This window comes from Monodelphis domestica, chromosome 1, assembly GCF_027887165.1.
Source record: "Monodelphis domestica isolate mMonDom1 chromosome 1, mMonDom1.pri, whole genome shotgun sequence".
NCBI lineage: Eukaryota > Metazoa > Chordata > Mammalia > Didelphimorphia > Didelphidae > Monodelphis > Monodelphis domestica.
The window spans coordinates 340,549,626-340,574,219 of record NC_077227.1 but is presented as its reverse complement, the minus strand read 5'-3'; the positions used below and the strand labels follow the sequence as shown (position 1 = coordinate 340,574,219).

The window sequence follows — 24,594 nt, the reverse complement described above, 5'->3', positions numbered from 1 at the left end:
TAGGTCAAGCCTTTTGGTAGACTATGCATTATGGTGATTTAAGTGTATTAGGCATGGAATGAGGTGTGAAGGAGAGAGTGAGCCCCGGGAGAAATGATCGGGGTGAGGGGGTGCTTACAGGACCGTGGAAGTGGAGTCACAAGACTTTGGGGTGTGACCTAGAGCAAATTGCACCTTCTCCCCTAGGCTTGGCCTAGCAGTAAATACACGGTTTCCTTTGTAAAATCCTGTATTTTATGTTGTGTTTAGCAGCAGTATTCTGAGAAGGGTCCTGAGTTGCACCAAGTAGGGATCCAAAAGGTTGCAAAGCCAGACCCCAGGATTCCAAGGGAGGCTGCCCCAGCCCTAGACTCTGCCCCCGGGTTTACAGGCAAGGTAAAGTCTAAATCTAGTGCCTGGGCAGTTGTCTGCGGAGCTAGGGCGCGGCCGGGGCCGGGGGTCGGGTGGGAGGGGGAGGAGGATGCTGAGTAAGCATCCGTTGCCACGTGATCCGACAGTCATATGACTTTAAGCCGAAAGGAGGAGTTGCACAGGCTCAGTCTCCGGAGTTGAAGAAGCCCGGGAGCTAGGCACGAGTAAGTGTGGAGCGGGGGTCGCGGGGGAGGCGAGGGTGCGCCACAGCGAGCCCCGGGCGCCACTGCTGGGGGGCGGGCGTCTGGGCAACTCCAGTCTTCGACCCGGGGAGCAGCCTCGGTGGGAAGCTGCCGATTGGCCCGGGCTGGGGGTTCTCTTGTCTTCTCTTGGCCCCCGGGGACAGGAACTCTTCCCCAGGAGCTGACCTAGGGCTCCAGAGCCCTGGGACTCGGGAAACTGGTGCGAGCCAAGAAGAACTGGGCGCTTCGGCTTCTACTTTCCAGCTCCAGAGACATAGAGGAACTGGAGGGGCGCCGGGGACCCGAGAAGTTAGCATCCCCTTTGTCCTAATTGTGGACCTTTGGTGGCTTCCTCGTAGTTAAGTTCACAAGCACTTATTAAGCGCCTCCCACGTGTCTGGTGGGTTAGCTAGGTGGTGGGGTAGATAAAGTGCCAAGCCCAGAGTCTGGAACAGTTATTTTCATGAGTTTTGTTTTTTTTTTAAACCCTTACCCTCCGTCTTGGAATCAATAATGTGTATTGGTTCCAAGGCAGAAGAGTGGTAAGGGCTAGGCTTTGGGGGTTAAGTGACTTGCCCAGGGTCGCAGAGCTGGGAAGTGGCTGAGGCCAGATTTGAACCTAGGACTGCCTGGCTCTCAATTCTCTGAGTTACCCAGCTGCCCCCTTCTTCATGAATTCTAATCTGGCCTCAAGACACAAAAGCTCTGACCCTGGGCAAGTCACTTAATCCTGTTTTCCTCAGTTATCTCATCTGCAAAATGAACTGGAAAAGGGAAACAGCAAACAGCTCCAGTATCTCTGCCCAAGAAACCCCAAATCAGGTCAGGCCTGCTTGACCAACTACTGTGCCTAGCACTGGGGATAACAAAAAACAAGTGGTGTCCACTATAATGACATTTTCTGTTTGTTTAGACTATTTAATTTGTCACTGTTCTCACTGGAGTGGTTTTATGTGGCTTATATCTGTGAGGTAGGAAGGACTAATGTTATCACTTAGAATGGGAAATCTGAAGCCTTTCAGAATCAGATTTGAACCATTAAGGACGTGGGTTTGAATCTTGGAAGTCATCTCATCCGATCCTCTTATTTAACTGCTGAGGAACCTCATAAAGGGGATTTGCACAAAGTTGCAAAATACATTGTAAAGAGCAGAGCCAGTATTTTAAAGTGTTTAGCTTTTCCAACTCCCCAGTTACACTCCACTCCACACCCTCCCCTGCCCCAGAATCACGAATGGGCACTGTCATCCCAGTTCCCTTGGAACTGTCTGCAGATGAGACTAAAATCAGGGACTGGATTGAGTAAGACTAGGGATGGAATCTCAGTGCTCTTGCCTTTGGAGAGGACCTTCCAGGATACTGTGGACTACTGGAAGTGATCGGGGAACTGTGAAATGATCATGGTTTCCTATGTTTCAGCTAGAGTTCCAGAATCTTCAAAGTTATGAAGGACTGTAGTTAATGCACTCCCAGATTAACAAATGTCTTCTATTGTGTCTTGGACAAATGGTCATATGTAAAGTCCTTGAGGGCAGGAGTTACTTCATTTTTGTCTTTGTACTCTCAACACCAGTATAATACCTGCCAGCTGCTAAGTGCTTAATAAATGCATGTTGGTCATTTGACTACTTAGATACCTCATATGGGAGCTTGTTTCTTAAGGGATAGTTTGTTTCATTGTAGAACAATTAATTGTTGGGAAGTTCTTCCTGTTCAACCCTAATCTGTCTCCCATGTAAGCATTTGTTGTCTCATTCCTTTAAAGGTTCTGATTTTCTGTGGTCCTTGGAACAAATGAGATAATATTGAGCCATTGTTATTTGCTAGGAGATCTCACCCTCAGCCATTTGTCCTTGAGGTCCTTTGTCCCTGACACTGCTTAGGAAAAGGTGATTGGGAACTGCCAGGATGAGCTGTTGGGTGTGTGGCTAAGTGAAGAGATTGTCTATATATTTTTATGTACACATATACATCTTCTGTCTTAGAATCAATACTAAGTGTCAGGGCTATGCAATTGGGGTTAAATGACTTGCCCAGGGTCACAAAGGAAGTGTCTGAGACCAGATTTGAACCCAGGACTTCCCATCGCAGAGTTGGCTCTCTATCCACTGAGCCACCATGCTGTCCCATAATAAATTATATATTGACAGCTCAGAAGTCTCTGAACCTATGTTCTAAAGGGAAGCAAATTGCTTCAGCCATCTCTTTCCTTGCAAATCCCCATACAGGGCACAATGAAACTCATCATCCTGGATGATTACTCTCAGGCCAGTGAATGGGCTGCCAAGTACATCAGAAACCGAATCATCCAGTTTCGACCAGGGCCGGATAGGTATTTCACATTGGGGCTCCCTACAGGTAGGTCACAGGGCCCTTTTGGGGGGTAGGGTGGGGAAGTCGAAGTGGGGAGGATATAAAAAGTCCAGGAAGCCTTGTTCAGTCAACAAAAGGGTTTGGGTTTCCTTGTGGAGCATATCTTACTCTGGGGTCCACAAGGCACTAATGGTCATCTGGGAGGAATTGCAAGGAACTTCCAGAGCCTATCAGACCATCTCTGCCTCTAGACATTCCAGAAAAACTGTCCACATTTATTGCTGTTTGGTTTGGTGTAGCTTTCTAGGGTTAGGAATAGCTTCTGATTAAGCTTCCTAAAACAACATAACTGAAAAGTTATAAGAAGTTGGTTAGTTTCTCCATCAAATATAAGACCCCATATTCAGGACACATACCTCTCCTCTCAACTGTGGAGTGCCCTTTTGCCCCTCTCCAAATATTGCTCCAATTATCAGTCTAGATTGAAATAGTTGTGAGATCTTCAAGTTATGGGGGGAGCTATAAAAACATCTATTCTCTGGACTTCCTCTCTGCTGTGGTCTTTGGGGGTCATGGAGGATGGTAGAGAGACTTGGGAATTATCTAAGTTTTGAGCTTACAAAGCTTTTTATCTAAAAAAAAAACCCAACTTAGCATTTTACTTTTGACCTCTACTTTCTTAAGAAATGGAGGAAAACAAGATGGGTCCTTGAAGTGACAACTTCAAGTCAGAAACAGGAAGGGAAGTGGGGAACCACCCCCCCCCCCCCAAGTAAGCCACAGAAGTGCCAGATCAGCGAGGTCCACGTGGAGGCTGCCTGGAAATGAATGGAGGCACTCTGAGCATACATCACCATTACCAGGACAACAGAGTAGTTTACTCATTGGAACTCAGACTGAGCCTCCTGTAGGCCTCTGAGGTTTTATAGCCTCTTGTAGTATTTCATAATTTTTAATTCATTCTTCCTCCCACTTCTCCACTTTTAGCCCATTCCCTCCTGCCCTGTTTTCTGTGCAAATGAGGACTGGGTGTTTACTGCTCTGTCTGGGATTCTGTTAAATAGAAAAGCAAACATGACCCACTCACCAAGTTGTCTTTGGTGTGGTGTGGTGGATAGAGCGCTAGATTTAAGGCTCAGGAAGACCTGGGTTCTAATCCTGATACAGATATATGTCATCCAAGTGATTCTAAAGTCCCATAACTACCGAGACCGTTTCTTTGAAAAATGAAGATAATAATAGCACCTATCTCAAGAATTGTGAGGATGAAACAAGATGGGCAAAGTGTTTGGTAAGCATTAAAATATGATATAAATGTGAACTATATTTATCCAAAGAGCATTCTGGAAAATTATGAACCCTTACCTTCTGCCTTAGAATGAATACTGTGTCTTGGTTCTAAGGAAGAAGAGCCAGAAAGGCTAGGCAATGGGGGTTAAGTGACTTGCCCAAGGTCACATAGCTGGGATGTCTCTGAAGCAAGATTTGAACCCAGGATCTCCTGTTTCTAAGCCTGACTTTCAATCTTCTGAGACACTTAACTGGCCCCTGAATTATTTTTCTAATGGGTTTTATATTGAGTTATTTCTAATCTCTTACCTGCTTTCCTTTGCATTTGTGAGACAAAAGCTTTACTTGTCCACAAGGACATCCAGTATTTGATCTTGACTTCCCATTAGTACAGAATTCTAATCGTGGAGAGACAGTGTTTCAGCCTTATTCAGGAAGCTGGACCTCTACCAATTAATCCTCACAAAGAGGTCATCAGATATCTTGCAGGTACCACCTCGGTAGTATGTGACCAATCTCCAGCCCAATTCATTTCTCATGGAATCTATGAAGACTGTCACTTTTGGGCAGTCTTCTGGTGAAAAGTATTGGTTTCTCTTTCAGAAGCTCCAAAATTGGTAGAGCTGATGGCCAAGGGCCACAGAGTTTGGACAGTGACTCCCTTAAGGAACAAGGACAGTGGGAAGGCCTGAGCCTCACTGAGGCTCCCTCGATCCTTAAAGAGCTATTGAAAAACTATCCTTCCTTATGCCTGGCATTTGACCAGCCATCCTGTGCTATGGGGAATACAAGAGAAGCAAGACACTACTGCAGAGGCATATACTACATACTACAGCAGGGGAAACAGATTTGTGTCCTATGTTAGAATGTGTTAAATTGCATGATATAGAAATAAATACCTAGTTAGAGGTAAAGGACTCTGTGTAGGCTGGAGTTAAACTGAATTCCAATTTCAACTAATAGTGAAGATATAGGGATTGAAAATTCCCCCAGACTTTTTGGAAAGATGAAAAAAAAGGCAGCTGGAAAGGAGAGAATAAAGGCTATGATCTGCCCTAGGATAGAGAGGCCTGCTCCCAAGGAATGGTCTTCAAGTTACAGTTTTGGCTCCTGGATGATGCTAATAAGCCCTTAAACCTCTAGGAGGGACATTCCCTGACTTCCCTTTCTTCTAGGGAGCACCCCTGAAAAATGCTACCAGAAGCTGATTGAGTATTATAAGAATGGGGACCTGTCCTTCAAGTATGTGAAGACATTTAACATGGACGAGTATGTGGGTGAGTGCTTTTATGAGGGTCTAAGGGGGGGGGGGGGGGGAGATGGGATCTGAGACTATGGCAACCTTCTGACACTGGCTTAAGAGGATTAGGGCCTTTCAGTCAGGTGCGTGATTAACAGGGCAGGGGAGATAAGGCTTGAGCCTGCTAAGTAGCTTAGAGCAATGTCTGCCACTGAACTTTATGCTCTCTGGAAAGAGGAGTTTGTCCAGGATGTATCCACCCCAGTATGAGTATTTAGACCATCCCCTCTTTCCTTCTTTTCTAACACTCCTTCCAGTCTGCTGGGGATATTAAACAGGAGACTAGAAAAAGACTGGGATTCTCTGTCATGTAAAATACTCTAACAACTCCTGTTCTGTTTTTGATGGATTTTATCTTTCAGTTTCTTGATTCTTTATTATTTCTTGTTGTGTCTTGTCTTTACTGACCAAGGAAATCTCATATTGGAAGTCTGATTGCTCTTTTAGCTAATAAAAGCAGTGAGTTGTAGAATACACAGATGGGTTAGAGTACATATTGGAGGGGCAAAGAATTAGCTTCACGCTCTAATTCACCTACAGTTAATGAGCTTCTTGTGGAAGAATTCAAAAGCATTTTTAAGGATATCAGAAGGTAGTAATACCATTTGTTTTCCTCTCTTCCCCTCTTTCCCTATTCTCTACCCAAGGCCTGTTGGGGAATGGGGAGAGGATGGAAGAGAGGCAGGAAAACATGGGAGGAGAGACAGACCAATTGCCTAGAAGTTACAGATGGGATGCCAAAGCTGGGAGATACTTTTCTTTCATATTTGACTAGCCTTTCCAGGTTAGCCAAAAGGGGTCTAGTAAACGGGAATAGTGACTAGAACGTTATGCTTTAGGCACTTATCCCCCAAAAGTATACAGAGCATGGATCTTTAACCTGGGATTCATGAACTTGGTTTTAAAAAATATTATGAAAACTGTATTATAATTGGTTTGCTTTGTAATCATATGTATTTTATCTTAGGCATTTAAAAATATTATTCAGAAAAAGAATCCATTAAGCCTCTTTGGACTTCCAAAGGGTCTATGACACACAAAACAATTAAAAACGGGGTACTATCACCTCCTTCATTTTGGACATTATATTTATCTTAATGCAGCCTAAGATTGCATTGGCTCATTTGGCTGCCATATTGATACATATGGGGCTAGCAGTCCACTGGAATCCCTGGATCTATTTCAGGACAACTATTATCTGGCCATGCTTTCCCATTACTTCTGGAGTATAGTGCTTAATTCTGGACCCCATGTTTTAGGAAGGCTTTGCTTTGCTTCCCCATTAATTCCTGTCATCTTCACCTTTACTCTACCTCAGCTACACACATCACTCATCATTGCCCACAAATGTTCTACCTTCACAGAAATTACTTTGACTGTTACCTCCGAATACCTTACCCCTCCTAAACCTATTTTCTATCCTCTTTACAAGCTGTAGTCACTCCAGCCCTTTTCCCAACCTCTGGCTTTATTTTCTTCCAAACCTTGATCCTTCTGTTAACCAATCCCTTGCTCCATTGTCCTAGTCAATGTCCAACACTCTGCCAACCTGGATTTCTATTCCTTCTAGTTCTTGTCCCTTTTATCATTCCTTCTTTCTTTCCCCAATTTTTTTTTAAACCCTTACCTTCCACCTTAGAATTAGTACTGTGTATTGGTTCCAAGGCACAAGAGTGGTAAGGGCTAGGCAATGGGGGTGAAGTGATTTGCCCAGGGTCACACACCTAGGGAGTGTCTGAGGGGCCCTCTTTGAACCCAAGACTTCCTGTCTCCAGGTCTGGCTCTCAATCCACTGAGCTGCCCAGCTGCTCCCTTTTAATTTTCTTGAAATTGGTTTTTTTGATCTTTTGTTTTTACATTGCCTAGATTTTCCCATTTCCTATAACCTACTGCAGAATCATCCCTTATAAAATAATTTTAAAAGAGTGTGTCAAGGAAGCTCATCCCCTCCCCCTTCCTAACTTTACCTGTCTCTCAAATATTCCTGACATACCACAGTTGCACCAGGTTTGCTTTGGTGTACATTCTGTACATCAGTAAAAGTTAAGGTTTGGGGCAGGACCGGGGGAGACCAATGAGAGAATGAGGAGAACCATGAGAAGAGAGAGAGAGAGCAGGCAGGTGAGGGGGGAATGAGAAAGATACATGCAGGCTAGGCGATAAGCAGCCAGGTTACTTAGGAATGATTGTCTACCCTTCCTAACAAACTTTATAAAAATATATATATGAATAGAAATTTTAATTATTACAAGAGGAAAAAGGGATTCCATACAACCCACAAGCACATTTTTAAAAAATTCATGTTATAGTCAGTGTTACACAAATGCAAATCTGAATCTCAGAAAAAGGAGTAGGAAGAGGGATCTTTTCTTATTTTTCTTTGGAGCCAAGCTGTTCTTTATAATTTTAAAACATTTAGTTTCAGTTGTTTCATAGTGGTTATTCTTTTCATTTATGTTGTTGTCTTTGGGTATACTGTTTTCCTGGCTCTGCTTACTTCACTTTCACTTTGCATCATGTAAGTCATTCCTGGCTTGTCTGTCTTCTTCATGCTTGTCATTTTTTATAGCAAAAAATATTCACTTCCATTTGTAGACTTCCCAGTCAATGGGCATATACTTTGTTTCCAATTCCTATTCTTACACCACTGTAAAAAAGGCTGCCATAAATATTATGGGGTTTATGAATAGCCTTTTGTTTGACATCAACCTTACTGGGGTATATGGCTACCGTTGGGACCATTGGGTCAAATCTCTCCTTAATTTTTGCCCTTTTCCTATTTACTGGCTCCTTTTCTCCTGTCACATATATGCCCAGATCTTCCCTGTTCCTGAAAACAAAAACAGCAACCACCAAAACCTGACTCTTCATAACACCATCATTCTCTTAAGCTATTATCATATTCTTTTTGCTTTTCATTGCCAAGCTTCCACATACTTTCTGACTCTTTACAGTATGGCTAAGATTGCTTTCCCCAGGGTTATCAGTGATCCCTTACTGTTAAATCCAGGGACGGGTCTGTATTCAGGCCTCATCTTTGCTGTGGTCTTATGTAACAATTGAAAGTGTAGAACACTCAGGCCCAGGACCCTTTTGTCTCTCAGTTTTCTTTCTACCTGTGATCAGTCTGCTTTATAGAAGGTCATCAAACATATCCTACCTACCCTGTTTGTGTGACTGTATATCAGAGTTCTGTCTTGGGTCCTTCTCTCTGTCCTCTCTCTTGGCGAATTTATGATCTTCTTTGGATTTAACTGTCATATCTATAAAGAGGACTCACAAATCTGAATAGCAGCCCTCACACTTTTCCATCTGCATGCTGGACATTTTCTACCAGGATGTCTCATAAGTATCTCAAACTCAATCTGTTCTAATAGAATTTAGAATGTTTCCCTAAACCCTAATTTCTTTCTTTTCAAGGCACCACCATTCATCCGGCTTCCCAGGTGTGTAACTCTGAGCCAATAAATTGCCAAATCTTATCAATTCTACCTTAACATCTCTTGCATGTGTCCTTTTCTCTACACACAGCAAAGCCACTGTATTTAAGGCCCTTGTCAATTCTCAGCTTCACTACTACAATCTTTACCTTTTTAAAAATCCTTAACATATCCATTTTAAGACAGAAAAGGGCTGGGTAATCAGGGTTAAGTGACTTCTCCAGGGTCCAATAGCTAGGAAATATCTGCAGCCAAATTTGAAATTGGGGGGCTACATGGGTGCCCCCCAATCATTTAATTGATCTTCTTGCATCCAGTCTCTCATTTCTATAAAACATCCTCTACACAGCTGTATGCAACCTCCCTGCTTATTAGGTGCTCATTCCCTATAAAATATATAATTTTGTGTTTGGTGTTAAAAGCCCTTCACAATCTGCCTGTAGCATGTTGTTTGTGAAAAGGAGTAATGATGTGTAATCAGCCTGGAAATAGAGAATAGTGCCAAACTGTCTAATTGTTGGTCTAATACACAACATTCTCTGCCTTTGCCTAGGCCCCTGGAGGCCAACCTATAACATGCATATTAGAGTGGAGCCACCTCCCCTCTCTACAGGCACCTGAGGACGTTTCTCACATCCCCCACCCCTCTAAAGGTTGGCCAGCACTGGCCTAGACCATCTCCATGGCTAGATGCATCTCCTCTACCTCCTGGAACCCTTTAAGACTCATCTCAAATTCCACTTCCAGGAACCCTTCCAATTGTTAGTATTCCTCCCCCAGTGCCCTCATCTCCAATTGTGTGTATGTATGTACATATCCTATGTTTCCTGATCTGTGAACAGAAAGAATGGAAGCCCTCTGAGGACAAGCACCTTACTTTTGTGACTGTATTCTGTCTAGCAATGCCTGACACATAGTAGGCACTTACAAAATGCCGGATGAGATTGATCAATGGATTCTAATAAGCTTGAAGGCAAACAGTCTTTCTTCTCTCTATACTCTTTCTTGGTAAACTCATGATCTTCCATGGACTTAACATCATATCAATCTGCAGAAGAGAAGACTTGGGGAGGAGGTGCATGAGTCCTGTCTTCAAATGTCTGAAAGTTGTCATGTGGAAAAGGGATTAAACTTCATCCTCTGGGCCCCAAAGGAAAGGCCTGGAAGCAGTGGGTGGAAGCTGCCAAGAAGCAGATTTAGGCTCAGCAAGGAATATTTGTAATAATTGAGCTTTCTAAACATGGCATGGGCTGCCTCGAGGTAGGCAGGCTTCTCTTCCCTGGAGGTCTTCCAGCACAGACTGGATAACCCCTTGTCAGGAAAGCTGGAGAAGGGACTCTGGGTCAACTCTAGGTTGAATCAGAAGAGGTCCCTTCCAGCTCTCAGGTGCTGCTGCTTTCCCCACCATACATTTACCTTGTATTTATTTTGTACAGTTATTATATGCTATTTTATACATACATACGTGCACATGCATAAAATGTTTTCTATATCTTTAAGCTTACTAATTCTACCAGAATAGAAACTCTATATATAGTTTCCAAATGACAAACTATATATATAGTTTCTATCCTCCTACCCTTATTACCCTAAAGAAACTACATATATTGTTTCTATTCTTCTGGTAGCATTAGGAAGCTTCTTTTATTTTAAACCCTTTACCTTTCATCTTAGAATCCATACTGTGTATTGGCTCCAAGGCAGAAGAGTAGTAAGGGCTAGGCAATGGGGGTTAAGTGACTTGACCAGGGTCACACAGCTGGGAAGTATCAGAGGCCAGATTTGAACCTAGGACCTCCCATCTCTGAGCCTGACTCTCAATCCACTGAGCCACTCAGCTGCCCCCTAGTAAGCTTCTTACGGGTAGGAGCTGTTTGTTTTTTGGTTTTGTCTCTTCAGTGCCCAACAGTGTTTAATAAATTGCTGATTGATTGACCAATTCTATGAGTATCCTGTTATATATACTTTTGGAAGAGACAGGAAGTAACAGCAGTGCTCTGGTCCCTTAGGTCTCCCACGTGACCACTCTCAGAGCTACCATACCTTCATGTGGGAGAAATTATTCAAGCACATTGACATTAGTCCTGAAAACACCCATATCCTGGATGGAAACGCAGCTGATCTGCAGGCAGAATGTGATGCTTTTGAAGAAAAGATCAAGGAAGCTGGAGGGATCGAGCTCTTTGTTGGAGGTGAGGTCATGCTTTGTGGCTGTTGGGTCAGTAAGGACTTACTAGGCACTATGGTGGAAGGGGAGGAGAAGGCACATAGTTCCTGACCTAAAGTCTTGTCAGGAAAAAAAGGCTGCTTAGGACCATCACTGGCAGCTCCCCATTTTTCTGGACAGGGTTCCTACTCATTTCTTCCTCTTCCATTCCCCGCCTCCTCCCCCCATGTTAAAATTTACCCATCCTTTTTGCCGTCCTGTCTCCTGCTAGAAACAGTGAAAGAGTTCTTTATGGATGGAGAAAACAAGATGTGGAAATTGCCATTGTGTGATACTGGACAAATAATTTCTGTGGGTCTGAGTTCCCCTACCCATAAATTAAGGGAGATAATAAGGTTATCTGGAGGACCCTTCTAGAAGAAATAGTCTTTAATCTGGCATTTATGTTCAGGCTGTTCTTTCTTTTGAGGACAAAATGGTGCAGTAAAAAAGCAATGAATTTGGAGTTAAAAGACGGGTTCAAATTCTGGTAGTGCCACCATTATTATTACACTGGGCAAGTCACTTGACCTCTGGGCTTCAGTTTCTTCATAAAATAAAGGGTTTGGACTAAATTGCCTAATAGAAGTCCTAGGCAGCTCTAACTTTATGTAAATTCCATAAGTTTATTCCCCACCATGTGCAGTAGGAACAGAAAGTATTAGTTTATTTGAAAAGTTAGAAGTCGGAGGGTGATGTCAAGGACAGTGGTACATATAACTCAGTGGAATTACTTGGCAGCTCTGGGAGGAGGGAGGGAATTACCATGAATCATGTAACATTGGAAAAATATTTTTGAGAAATAAAAATTATATTTAAAAAAGCAGCAGGGCACACAAATGGTCACAACACATGGATTGGCTTAGCTGAATTCTTTTGTAAGTCAACCAGTTGTGTTTAGTGTACTTTTAGTAATCAGCACACCCTATTTTGTCCAGTTTTGGGAACTCTGGGTCTTTCTTGATAAGCTTTGGGGACTGATGAAAGATAGCATGATTTTTCTAGATAATCCATAGTGGGCCAGCCCCAAGCTCATTATGTCTGTGAGGGGGCTGGGCTGGGCTGTCAGTTATGTAATCAACATATATTGTGTTCAGTAATATATTGTAAAGACTTATGTCTTGTGTTTAACTTTTGTCAAAAGTGCTTAATCTGTCTCATTTTTTATCTTCCATCTAGGCCTGTCAGGTGGTTAGAGAAGGTATTCTTCCTATTTTAATAGATGAAGGAACTGAAGCAGGGAGAGACTGTAACTTTTCCAAGGTCACACACAACACAGTTAGCAGAAGTAGGACTAAAACCTCAGGTCTCTGTGTCCTAGTCAGTGTTTTCCGTTGTACCATGTTCTTTTGGCGGCCCTTTGGTTGTGTCCTGGCGTCTGTGATCTTGATGGTTCAGGGAAATCGCTCATATAGATAAGGGAGCATTGGCTTCATGTCAAGTCTTCCTGGCACTACCTATTTCCTGTGCAGGTATTGGCCCTGATGGGCACGTCGCCTTCAATGAGCCTGGCTCAAGTTTGGTGTCTAGGACCCGAGTGAAAACTCTGGCCATGGATACCATCCTAGCCAATGCCCGGTTCTTCGATGGAAAAAACTCCCAAGTTCCCACGATGGCTCTGACTGTGGGTGTGGGTACAGTCATGGATGCCAGAGAGGTGAGATGATAGAAGGGCCCTGATCTTGGTGATGGTTCTTCTGGGAGCTCTGTCCACAGGACAGGGCTTTTCTTGAGTGTGATCCCTCCTCCTTCCTGAGCCAGAAGAGTATTGGGCACATCTCTGGGAAGGGTGGCTGACTGATAGGACATTGCCCTCTGCTCAAGTAACGTTTTGATGCTTCTTTCTTAAGTCAAAGTTGCATAATTATACCACATGGAATTTAATGCTGGCATGTATGTTGGAAAATGCTTAGGACCGTTGACACTTTTTTAACTTTTCAATGAATTTTAGGTCTGTATTGGGGGCAGTGTTTTTTCCTTCCAACAGAAACTTATGTCTTACATTCCAATGATTGGAATGGGACTAGTGAATGTGGGTAGGGCTAATTGGGACATCCAGTTGACCTTCAAAATAGGTATGTTCAGTTTGTTTCAAGATGAAATTCTTGTCAGTAGGATCCAATATTTTGCACTGACCAACTATAAAATTTCAGAGATGCTTTATTGTAATTCCTGATAGATCTTCCACAGGAAGTGACTTAAGATACTTCCAGCTGAGTTGCTAATCTTAAGAATGCAATTAAGGTGTTCACTATGGAAAAGAATCATCTAATCAATCCTTTTGCAAGGTGAAGACTTCCTTCTCCCCCTCCCCCCCTTTTTTAAGGGAAAAAAAAACTCCATACTTTTTTAACAACTTTTAAGACAGGGGAACAAGGGCTAGGTAAACTGGGGTGACTTGCCCATAGTCACACAGCTAGGAAGTATCTGAGGCCAGATTTAAACCCAAATCCTCTAGACTTCAGTTCTGGCTCTATACACTATAGCATCCTCCTCCAATTTTGTTTTTAAACTTTGGGGGCATTCAGTTTGCTCCTTGAACTATTAGGCGTACTCTTAAACTTCCCCTGAAAGTTTGCAAAATGATGACATAATTATGATTTGATGGAGAACCCTCATCAAGGAATAGAAAACCTGGCTTCTGTTCTCCCTCTATCTTTGGTTTTCTTAAGGTAGGCCTAATGACCTCTACTTAGAGCCATACTGTGAGAATAAATAAAAATGAAAGGCTTTGAGCATGTGAGGAATCCAGAGTTTTAAGGGCTTTGAGATTACACTCAGTTGTAGTATATTTTTTTAGCTAGAAAGATGTTTGGAATTTTCACTATAATTATTTTGTTTAAAAAAAAAACAAAACTTGAAGGAAAAGCAGCCTCAAAGCTCCATTCTCCAAGTTGCCTCAGCTCCAAAGTTGGATGGTCAGTGTTGACTGATTATGTATTTCCCAGAACCAAAAATAGTTTGAGAGTATTGTCAGAGGCCTGAAGCAAGCACTTTTGCTTGTTCAGTTCTTTTCCTGAGCTCTCATATTTCTGAATCCTGTAGAATGCACCAGGAAGCCAACTACCAGAGCCTAAATGCCAGTATTCTCCCCATTTTTGTAGTCCTTAAAGAACTCTGGTATTTGGCCTAGGAGGTTTGGTTACAAAAGTGAAAATGGTGATTTTAATATTTTTAAAAAGCCAATTGGCTAAGCGAAAGATTCTAGCTTTTTTGGAGTAGATGTTAACTAAAGCATCTAATTTCCTATTGGTGACTAGTTTAGGTAATGACCTTTTGGATTTGAATATTCCCCAAACCCTTTTACAAGTAGGGAGCTTTTTTTCCCCCCAAGGTAGGGAGACAGTAAGAATGAGTATATGTTTTAAAGCTTGAAAAATGGAGACCTAGGAGATATTGGAAAACAAGTTTCATTGTCAGAACTAGTTGAAGAGACGTGACTCAAAGTTGCCAATTTGCCTCTTACAGATGTTATAGTAATAGTTGACATATATAATACTTTTAAAGTTTGCAAAGCGCATTATATACACTAACTCACTGAGCCTTAAAGGCATTATTCCCCATTTTACAGATGAAGAAACTAAGGCAGAGAACTTAGGCTACTTACAAATGCCAAAAGTGGGGTTTGAATCCAGATCTTACCCACTTCCAAGTCCACAGAACTACAGATACCAATAGATGAAGGAACCATCTTCTCCATCTAGTCTCATCTGTATCCATATAGGAATCTTCTCTACAATTGATAATTCACCACCATTCCCTTATCAGACTTCAATTGAGGTAGATGGTATTCACACTCTCCAGAAGCAACAGTCCCCTCCTCACCTGTCTCTAGCCTTCAGAACTCAAGTGCTACCTGCTCTGTGAAGACCTTTCCTGAGGTCTGCACTGCAGGTGCTGTACTGTATATTCTCGTTATGTCAGTAGCAGAAATATCAGCCAGTTTATTTGCCATTGACATTCTAGGATCTTAGGAACTGAGGGCAGTGACCACCCAAGTAGACCCAGAGAAATGGTTAGGTTAGAAATTGTTATGTAGGCAGGGCCACATGAACATCTCAAGCCTCAAATTCTTCCTGTCCAGTGAACTTGGTGCTCTGCTTCTTTTCCAATCTCTAGGTCATGATCTTAATTACAGGGGCCCATAAGGCATTTGCACTGCACAAAGCCATTGAGGAAGGGATAAATCACATGTGGACTGTGTCTGCCTTCCAGCAGCACCCGCAAACAATATTCGTGTGTGATGAAGATGCCACACTGGAACTTAAAGTGAAAACTGTCAAATATTTCAAAGGTGAGCGTGGATATGAAAATAAAGAAGGGGAAGAGAGAATTTTCATTTTCTTGGCTATTTCAATCTCTGACTAATATAAGCAAAATTGCACTTTCTGATAAAAACTGCCTTCTTCACTTCCCCTCCATGCTGTTGGCAGGACTTGACCCTCAAGAAAGAGGTTTGATTTCTGCAAAGACATGGAAGCTATTGGGTTTGTTTTTAAAGAAACCTTTAACTTCCATCTTAGAATCAATACTGTGTTTTGCCCTAAGGCAGAAAAGCAGTAAAGGCTGGGTGATGGGAGTTAAGTGATTTGCCCAGGGTCACACAGCTAGGAAGTATCTAAGGCCAAATTTGAACCCAGGACTTCATCTCCGGGCCTGGCTTTTAATCCACTAAGGTACCTAGCTGCCCCCTTTGAGAGCTATGGTTAAAAAGTGATTTTTTTTTAAATAGAGAAAATATCCCAATTTTTTTAAGTAATGAAAAGCTACCATGCGATTCGCCTACTGTTGTTACAGATCCTCAGTTTATATACACTGTTATAGATTCAGTGCCCCCAAAAGGCATTTGACTAGGAACCCTGGAAGTTTCACACAGTACAAGGTCACCTTCACCATATTCCTGCTTGGCTGTCTTCTCCTGGTATGGATTCTCAAAGGGTAGGCTAGTTATTAGTAGACTACAGGCAGAATAGCCAGAAAGAGACTAAATCCAGAATGAGGGAATTTCTGTTTAGCAGATCTGGGGAGCTTTCCAATGCTGAGATTTTTGTAATCGAGTTAAAAGTTTGGGCAATTCTTACCAAGCTGAAAAAAGGCATCAGGCTCATACCTGATGGCAGAGCCAGCTTTCCTAGTGTGTTTAAAATGACTTATGCAGAATTTGATAAATTATAAGTCTGACTTATAAAGATTATGTGCAATTCCTATCCAAAAGATATTCATCATCTAGAAGACACTGGAAGGAAAAAAGTTAAAAGGGTCTGGGGATAAGATTCTGAAAAACTACTCTATGGCGTACCTAGGCTAACAATGTTTTGTTTTGTTTTGTTTTTTTTTGGTAGGGTTGATGCTTGTTCATAACAAGCTAGTGGAACCACTGTACAGTATAAAAGAAACAGAAACAAAAACAGAGACAAGCCACTCTACCAAGAAACCATATAGTGACTGATTTGCCCTCACAAGCCTGCTTTCCAATCCCCCAAAGAGGTATACAGGTTTTTAGGAAGGAAAAAAATCTTTAATCAAGTCTATATGTCCACTCCAAACATTAGGCTATCTACCTTTGATGAAAATGGGTGTGCCGAGTAGATTGTACTCAAAGGGTTGAAGTTTACAGAAATAGGTATTTTGCTCTGCAATTTGATTTTTCTCTGGAGTCTTTATTTCCTATTTTCTATTGCCATGTTCTATCTGTCAAATAAGGCAAAGTGGATATGGAAATGCCTCACTTGAACATTTTTTAAGTGCTCCATGGCACAGGGGAAGTGTGAACACACACTTTGTTTTGTTTCACCTCTCCACAATTGGTGATTGTGCAAGCATAGTCCTCAGGGAAGTGGTCACTTGGGATCTGCACAAGATCAGTGCCAAGTGGAGGTGGAGTAGAGAAGAATATTTACTTCTCTTCTTTTCCTTGTCTTGCTTTTGTCTCTTTCACAGCAGCCCCCTTCTCAGGATTGGATTTGGTAGTAGAACATCACAAATATTTCATTCTTGAGATTTGAGTGCCAGACTATACATGTTGAAAGGTCTGCTTAATACATTTTTATCACCACACACTAAGAACCAACATACTAGGTACTAAAAGCTACACAAAGATCAATTATTTTCTCGGCCCTCTACGATCTCTGTCCATTAGGGATAACCAGTCTTATATCACAGATATATTTTGCCTCTTAGAACATTTCATGCCATTGTTCCCCCATTGTTCACTCCACTCCTTCTGTAGCCTTCCTACTGTATAATCTTTTATGTGCCTATGGGAAGCTGCTGCTGGTTCCATTTTGGGGGGAAAAAGCTTAAGAGTCTGATTCAGGTGCCTCTGACAATTTTTAAATACTGTGTTTTCTACTTGTATTTTAATTTTACCTTTTATGTGATTAGTAAAATTCTGTTTTAAGGTGATGGATAAATGGACTTATTTGCAATGTAATATATTTTCTATTAAATTCAATATTTCAATAATGGACTTTCTCCTTAATCTTCCCCCATGAAGACCATAAAGTTGTTCATTTGATGCTTCATCACCAGCCTGTTTAAGCAAAATGTTTTGTAGCGGTCCACTTTTTCATCTAAAAACACCAAACTTTTTACCTTCTGTCTTAGAGCAATACTAAGTATCAATTCTTATGCAGAAGAGCTAGGCAATGGGGGTTAAGTGACTTGCCTAGGGTCACACAGCTAGGAAGTGTCTGAGGCCAAATTTGAAACCAAGTCCACTTGGTGCTCTACAAACCTTTTCTCTTTAATCATAAGATTGAGAGCTAGAAGAGACCCTCTTGTCTCCCTATAAGCACACAAAGACTCCAACTTGGCCAGGATTGCACAAGTAGTGACATAACATTCTTCCAATTCAAAATAGAATAAAAAAGTTAGAATGTGATATAAGTATAGTATGTCTCCAGTGGTATAGAGCAGTGGAGTCAAACTCAAATAGGTCTGCTGCATAATTACTTAGAACACCACATTTAATGTTCTTTTGTATTTTCATTTTGGTAAGTTGGCCTGCATGTGTTTGACCCCTGTGGAGTAGAAGAGCAACCCTCTGGATTTTATATAAGACAACCTGGGTTCCAAATCAGATCTATTTAGCCCCACATAGCCCTGGGCCTTAGTTTCCCCATTTATAAAATGGAAAAGTATTAACTAGATGGTCTCTAAGGTCTTTTCCAGTTCTAAGTTCTATGAACAATTCCTGTTAACGTATACCCCATATTTCCTTCTGTCAACAGTCTAAGAAAAAGAAGTAAAGATAGCAGCCCAATTAACTTGTAAAGAACAGAGGGAGAAGGGATTGTTTCAGTTCTTAAGTTTATTTTTTTTTTTGCAAAGTTTACCCTTCTCACTGTGGATGCTTAAAGTTCATAATCATTAATATTAAAGCCACCCTAACTGGTTTTCTGACCAGAGATCTGTTTGGTGATTTCATTACATTTGGATTCATGAAAAGATTGACTGGCTGTTAAGTCTGACAGCATCCAATGCAGTGTTACAATTCCAAATTTATGAACGTCTTCAACTGTAACTCAATTGTTTTATTTCTTGCTGCTGCCTGAAGAAAGAATTGACTGGTTTGCTCACACAGCACACTAATCTGTATGTGCTGGTGTATACAGTCTGAATTGGCTTTCATAACTAGTCTGTTTAGATTATGTTCTTGTTTTACTACAATATAGCAACAACCTGTGCCATCTACTGGAGACGTTTGCTAATAAGCACTCATTCTGAAATCCAGTTGTTTTTTTTTCAGGGTGGTCTTTAAATTTACTTCCAACAGGGGCTGCTTTTGATTCTCCTATCTTTAGTCATCACAACATTCATGTGAGTTTAACATGTATTGAAGTGCTTGTTAGGCTTAGAATGTGGCTCAGTTGACTAGAAGTTCTTTTCTACCATCTCAGGTTTTAAATCTGTAAGGCCTATAATCTGTTTATAATCAAATGTGGTTTGAAGCTTTGTTTTTGTCAATGAGAGTGTACTGCCAAGCTGCCTGTAATGTTCCCTAAATGATCTATCTTTATTCAGTAGCAGGCTAAGCACTGGTAAGCATAATACAATAATTACAGAAAACAAGGGAAAATTTCCAAAGACGCATTATATATTCTCAAGGGTTTAGAAACTGCTGAGGCTCAGGGGACCTTTAAATACTTAAAAGTTGAAGCCTTGGAAAATACTGGTATCAGAGGGCAGGGGACTAAGTAAAAATTCCATTTATTTTTGAAAGTTTTGGGCCTAGGTCAAAACATGATTTATGTTTTAAATATGTTTTTAGTCACACTTTGTGTTGGCCTACATTATAGAACTAAAACAAGTCCAGATCATTTTCAGCTCCTTTTCCCCCCCTTGCTCTGGCAGAATCATCTTATATAAATCCCATTGGATAGAGTAAATATGGGCCTCAAAACCTGAATTGGAAGCCTTCCTTTTCCCCTATGTCCCTGAAATGTGTTTACTGTCTCTTTGATTAGAGAGAAAAGCTGCTGCTTGAATAGGACATATCGCCTCAGCTTACACACCTGGTATATATAGTATTTAGCAAAGTATGGCAAATAACAATTATACCATGCTGATAACACATACCAATAAGTGACCAATGGGAATCTCCTGAGAAAGTGGAGAGAGCCTTCTAATTTGCTTTTTAAAATAAAGTATTTATTCATTTGTAGATTACATTCTCATTTAACAGAACTAGACTCAAACCCTTTTTACAAAATTAAAGAGGGATATAGTTTCTTCCAACCACTGTTAGGCTAATAAACAGTAAATCTAAAAAGGATATCATTTCTGTTACAAAGATTCAGAAGTTTCACTGGGACTCGGGTAAAACTCTGGTAAAGCATCTTGCTCAGTAACCAAGGCCTTCATGAAACCAAACTATAAACATAAAAAATCTCTTCTCTCTATTGCGTACTTTCTGGGGAAAGATTCCCCTTCCAAAGCATTTTCCAAACAAGATTCAGTATCTTATTTTTTCAAGTCACTCAGAAATAAACAAGTAGAAAAACTAAAAGTTGAAGCCATGTTAAAACCAGTTTATAAAAGTCATGCCCAAAAATCAGAATCCTCACCTTCCAATGTCTATGGTAAAATTAAGGGTAAAAGCTTTTCCCCCCCATTATATATATAAATAAAAACAGCTGAACAAACAAGACTTCAAGCCTAGCTAACTGTTTCTTTTACTAAAAATGGAAGTATTCTTGTTTTTCTCATGTAAAGGCAGCTCCCTTGCTTCTTAACTCACTTATTAACAGTGTCTATGCAATGGCCTCAACTATTACAATCATTTGCAGAAATCAGACAACTTAACAAATTTAAGCACCCAATTTGAAGGGACCAATTGCTTCTTAAAAGCCAGCACTTAATTCTTTTTTCACTCAACAGCTATTTGCACTGATATACTTAACCAGACAGTTTTCTGAATTCACATTTATTTTATCAAATTTTTCTGGAAAAGGGACAGTCCTTAAAAAACAATCAGTTTTGTCAAAACATAGGTCCTAGAAATCTAAGCTCCAATATGTATGGGAAAAAAAAGATCATTCTATGATTTTATTTTGCCCTCTTCTCTAATTATCCAATTATTATACCCACTTATCTAATGTGGACAATACTTTAGAACTGAATTGGCAAGAACTTTGCTCACAATAGTTGAGAGATGGTCAAAATACCCTTTCTTAGCATGAGGTATGTGTCTCAAGAAAGCTAACTTGCCAATCAAGAGCTATATGATCCAAAATGCAACGCTAGAATCATAGTAAAACAAAAATGTCTTAAGTAATTTAATTTGAATTCAATAACGTGCATGCAGATGGAAAATTACTGGCTTCACAAACAGCAAATGAAGATACTGTAGGCCACCTAAAGCTGGAAAAATTTAAGCTTTATAATAACTATGCTATCAAGCCACTCCTACACCAAGCCACAGGAGGGAAAAAACATAGTTGCTTTCTAAAAGCTTAACAAAAATTGAAAAGCAAGGCTCTTTCAAACTAAAAACTAAATCATTGCAGAAAGTATGGTTTTCAAAAAAAAAGAATTCAAAGTCAGGGTGGGAGCTATCACATTGTATGTAGCATTCTAAACACTCACAAGCAGCAGATAATTTCTATCCACCTTGGAAATATGTCAGTTTTCCCCATACCTCTTTTTTTTCTCCTCCCCTTCATTAAATATTGAACTAAAAGAAACCTCACCTTCTGCCTTCACTGATTTCATGTTTTGCTCAGGATAATATTAAAATCAGTTTTCATTAATCACCAACCTAACATAAAGGGTATGTGTGAGAGATGGCCTGCAAAGTATTAAGTGACCAAGAAAGCTAGTATATAATTTCAATACAAATAAAAATGGATTCAAGTTGAATATAAATCATAATTTTAAATTGAAGGGATTCACTCATGTTCTGATTCCATAACAATTCACTGAACTCTAGACTTGGCCCAAATCTGTTGGATCAATAAATAAGAAAATAAGTATTCGATGATCCACAAATATTTGTGATACCAGAAAATATTTAAGTAATTTCTGATGAAGTGGGAAACTGTCCATATGCTTTTTTTGTTCTAAAAGCCAGAAATGTAAGAGTTCATTAGAAAATATGATCAACTGAAAATTTAAAACTTTATCACTATTCAACTATACCAACTTGGCGGGAAATACAATTCCTACTTATGGGATTGATAATGGCAGGAGTGTGACCTGGAATTGGAGGGTAAGGGCACATCTTTTCGGCTATGATTATCAACAGTATCCTCTAGAGTATTAAAGAGCAGTACTGAATGGCTCCGATGGGAAATGACCCCAAGGAATGTGCTTTTGATTTGATGCCCTGAAGAGCAAGAAGCCTTCAAGATATGAAAAAGTTATTTAAAATGTTTAAGTTATGATGGTTTAGAATCTGGGGCACATTATGATATTGAATACTTCTATGTTTTTTGCTAGTGTTTTCCGAAACCTTTGGCTTATAATTGTTCACATTACACGACAATGGAAAATTAGACAGGTGCCTTAATCAGCAGAAAATGAAAATAAAGACCATGTTCTTCCACACTTCCTACATGGGAAGAATGAATGGTTCTCTAAACCTCCTGCAGGGTTACACACTGTACTCGACAAAAGAATAGAGCAAACCATTCCATTTCTATAGCTTTGAGCAATAAAGTAGTTTAACTAATCTTCAATCTCATCTTCCCAAATGTCACCATCAACATCCACAGCTTGAAATAACCTGGAAGACCATAAAATAAAATGCATTTTTATGCACTGGGAAGAAATGAAAAATCACTTCTTTTCCTTTTTTCAAAAGCTTCTTTGGCCCCCTCTTTTCTGATAATTCCATTACAGAACTTTATTTCTAACTTTTAAAACACTACTACAGAAAGATGAATTCATTTCCAACTATCAACTATGCAATTTGTCCTGAAGGGTTTGTTAAAGTACCCTTAAAAAGTGGCAGCACAATGTACATTTTATGGCATTCTTCATGGAGCCTGCAGATCTGGTTCAAGTCCAGTCTCTGATACCAAGTTGTGTGACCTTGGGCAAGTACCTTAACTTATAGTCTTTGGTTTCTTCATCTAAAAAAGGGGGCAAAATACTTGCTCTATTTAGTTCCTTAGGGTGTTATAGAGTTGTGAGCAAAGTGCATTCTAACCCTAAAAAGCAGTACAGAAATTTGAATTTTTGTTAACATGCACTTTCCTTCAGGATCCAAATTTCACATTTCAGGGCCAAAGACGAAAGATTCTTAACTGTGTGCAACTTCACACATATGTATATACAATTTTAAGGACATGCGTAAAGGCATGAGTGATTCTTTGGTTATTAGGCAATTAAGGAGGAGGTATACCAACTCTTGAAAGATACCAAGCCTAGTCTAGTCAGTGCTAAGCACTCCTTGACTCTCCTTTTAGCTCTTGTTTCCTACTATATTTTATGTACTGCCAAACAACTGCTTTCTGTTCAAGTTACTTTTTAAAATGAGTTATTTCTTTCACTACTGGTCAGAACTGTTTGTTCTTTTCTACACAACCTCTGAAGGTGTGAAGAATTCATTATAATAGAATTTGTTAACTATGTGGGTTTAGATAGATGCAAGTCAAATAATATTTACCCTGAAACATAATTGAAGTACATCAAAAAGCTTATAATATAGTAAAACCTATAAGATAGGTGTTAGCTCTGCCCCCAGATACCAGCATTAAAAGAAGTTCTACTGTAACAAATATTTTCCAAATGGAACCCTAGCAGCCTCCAAAATATCCCATGTTCAGGGAACTGCTTCCTGACCAAAGAGATCTGGTCCATTTTACTGTATTTATTTGAACTATTCTAAGTACTGGAAATTACTGCTCGCTTTAGGCCATTCCTGTGTAATACATACCGGTTAAAGCATGGGGAAGATGGATCATTGAAATGTCTATAAGGGTTTGCTCTAGACAGACAACCCATGCAAATCCAGCAGAAATATTGCATACAGCCAGTACATGTCATCTTGTTACACCCATCTAATTTCTACTGAGAGAGAGAGAAAAAGTAGAAATAATAATGCTATAAAATCAAGGAGGAACACAACAACAGACTCTGCATGACATCTAACCCATTTTACTAGGCTGTCTGACCAATCTTATTCCCTCTTCTCACACTGGGGTTACACATGTTAATTTATTAATTTCACTTCATTTTAATGCCAATTATTTTATGAACCTATAAAAGCAAAGGAAATTTTCATATACTTGTTACAACAAAAACTTTTGGTTAATGGCCAATACAAAGCTTTGGAAATGAAAATTTTAGGGATAAGACAATATATATGCTTAGAGAAGAATTTTAAGTTCTAATGAATTTGAATTTCATAAATAATAATTTTTAAAACCTTCCAATTGCAATATATGGCTCACTGGGTATCACCATCAATGGCTTCTCCTGGCATTTTTCTCACAATGATTGAAACACAAACAACCAACATCATGAGGTAGAGTTTGCTCTCTGTTTGAGTCAATGAAGGGAGGTGGGAAAATTCACAGTACAGGTAACATTGAAGTCATTTATATTTGGCTTTATAATACATTATGATTTTCTTCCCACAGCAGGTTTACCACCCTTCCTATTTAAGTTGCCTTGAGTTAATATGAAAATTCACTTATATTTCCTGAGCATATACTTAAAAGTTAATAGGGTGAGCCAGGAGAAATGTGAGTGCAGGAAGGCCAGCTTATGATAAAAATAGGGCTAGAATACTCCATAGGCCTGTCGAGGACCACAGCCACAGTATGACCACCACTGAAGCCAGTTCAACTGATATGGTAGAATGATTATCAACTGAGCTCTTATGTGAGGAAAGTACTTTGAAAAATTTAAAGCGCCATATAAACGTAAGATATTATACTTATGATATTCAATAGTGAAATTTATTATCTTCCAAGTAATAAGAGGGTTTTATGAGCTTGACTG

At 40.2% G+C, this 24,594-nt stretch overlaps 2 protein-coding genes across 12 annotated transcripts in view; one reads left to right on the top strand and one right to left on the bottom strand.

The window, feature by feature from the left end:
- The window catches only part of RNF14 (ring finger protein 14), a 62,397-nt gene that overhangs the window by 13,788 nt on the left and 24,015 nt on the right, over positions 1-24,594 (bottom strand). For 4 of the 11 annotated variants that reach the window (XM_056811427.1, XM_007473800.3, XM_007473801.3 and 1 more), the window contains exons 7-8: positions 23,525-23,655; positions 12,799-13,393 (exon numbers count right to left, since the gene is read on the bottom strand). In XM_056811427.1, coding sequence (XP_056667405.1) covers positions 13,303-13,393; positions 23,525-23,655 — 222 coding nt within the window. In that variant the 3' untranslated portion in view covers positions 12,799-13,302. Of the gene's footprint in view, positions 1-7,720; positions 10,117-12,798; positions 13,394-19,772; positions 22,370-23,438; positions 23,659-24,594 lie in introns of those variants that run through there. The other 7 variants (XM_056811429.1, XM_056811430.1, XM_056811426.1 and 4 more) reach the window with 5 other exon arrangements.
- Positions 434-17,607, top strand: GNPDA1 (glucosamine-6-phosphate deaminase 1). Its single transcript, XM_056811432.1, has 7 exons — positions 434-575; positions 2,822-2,951; positions 5,372-5,473; positions 10,946-11,128; positions 12,615-12,799; positions 15,262-15,436; positions 16,485-17,607. Exons 2-7 carry the CDS (start codon positions 2,828-2,830, stop codon positions 16,589-16,591), a joined length of 876 nt encoding a protein of 291 aa, XP_056667410.1. The 5' UTR covers positions 434-575; positions 2,822-2,827; the 3' UTR covers positions 16,592-17,607.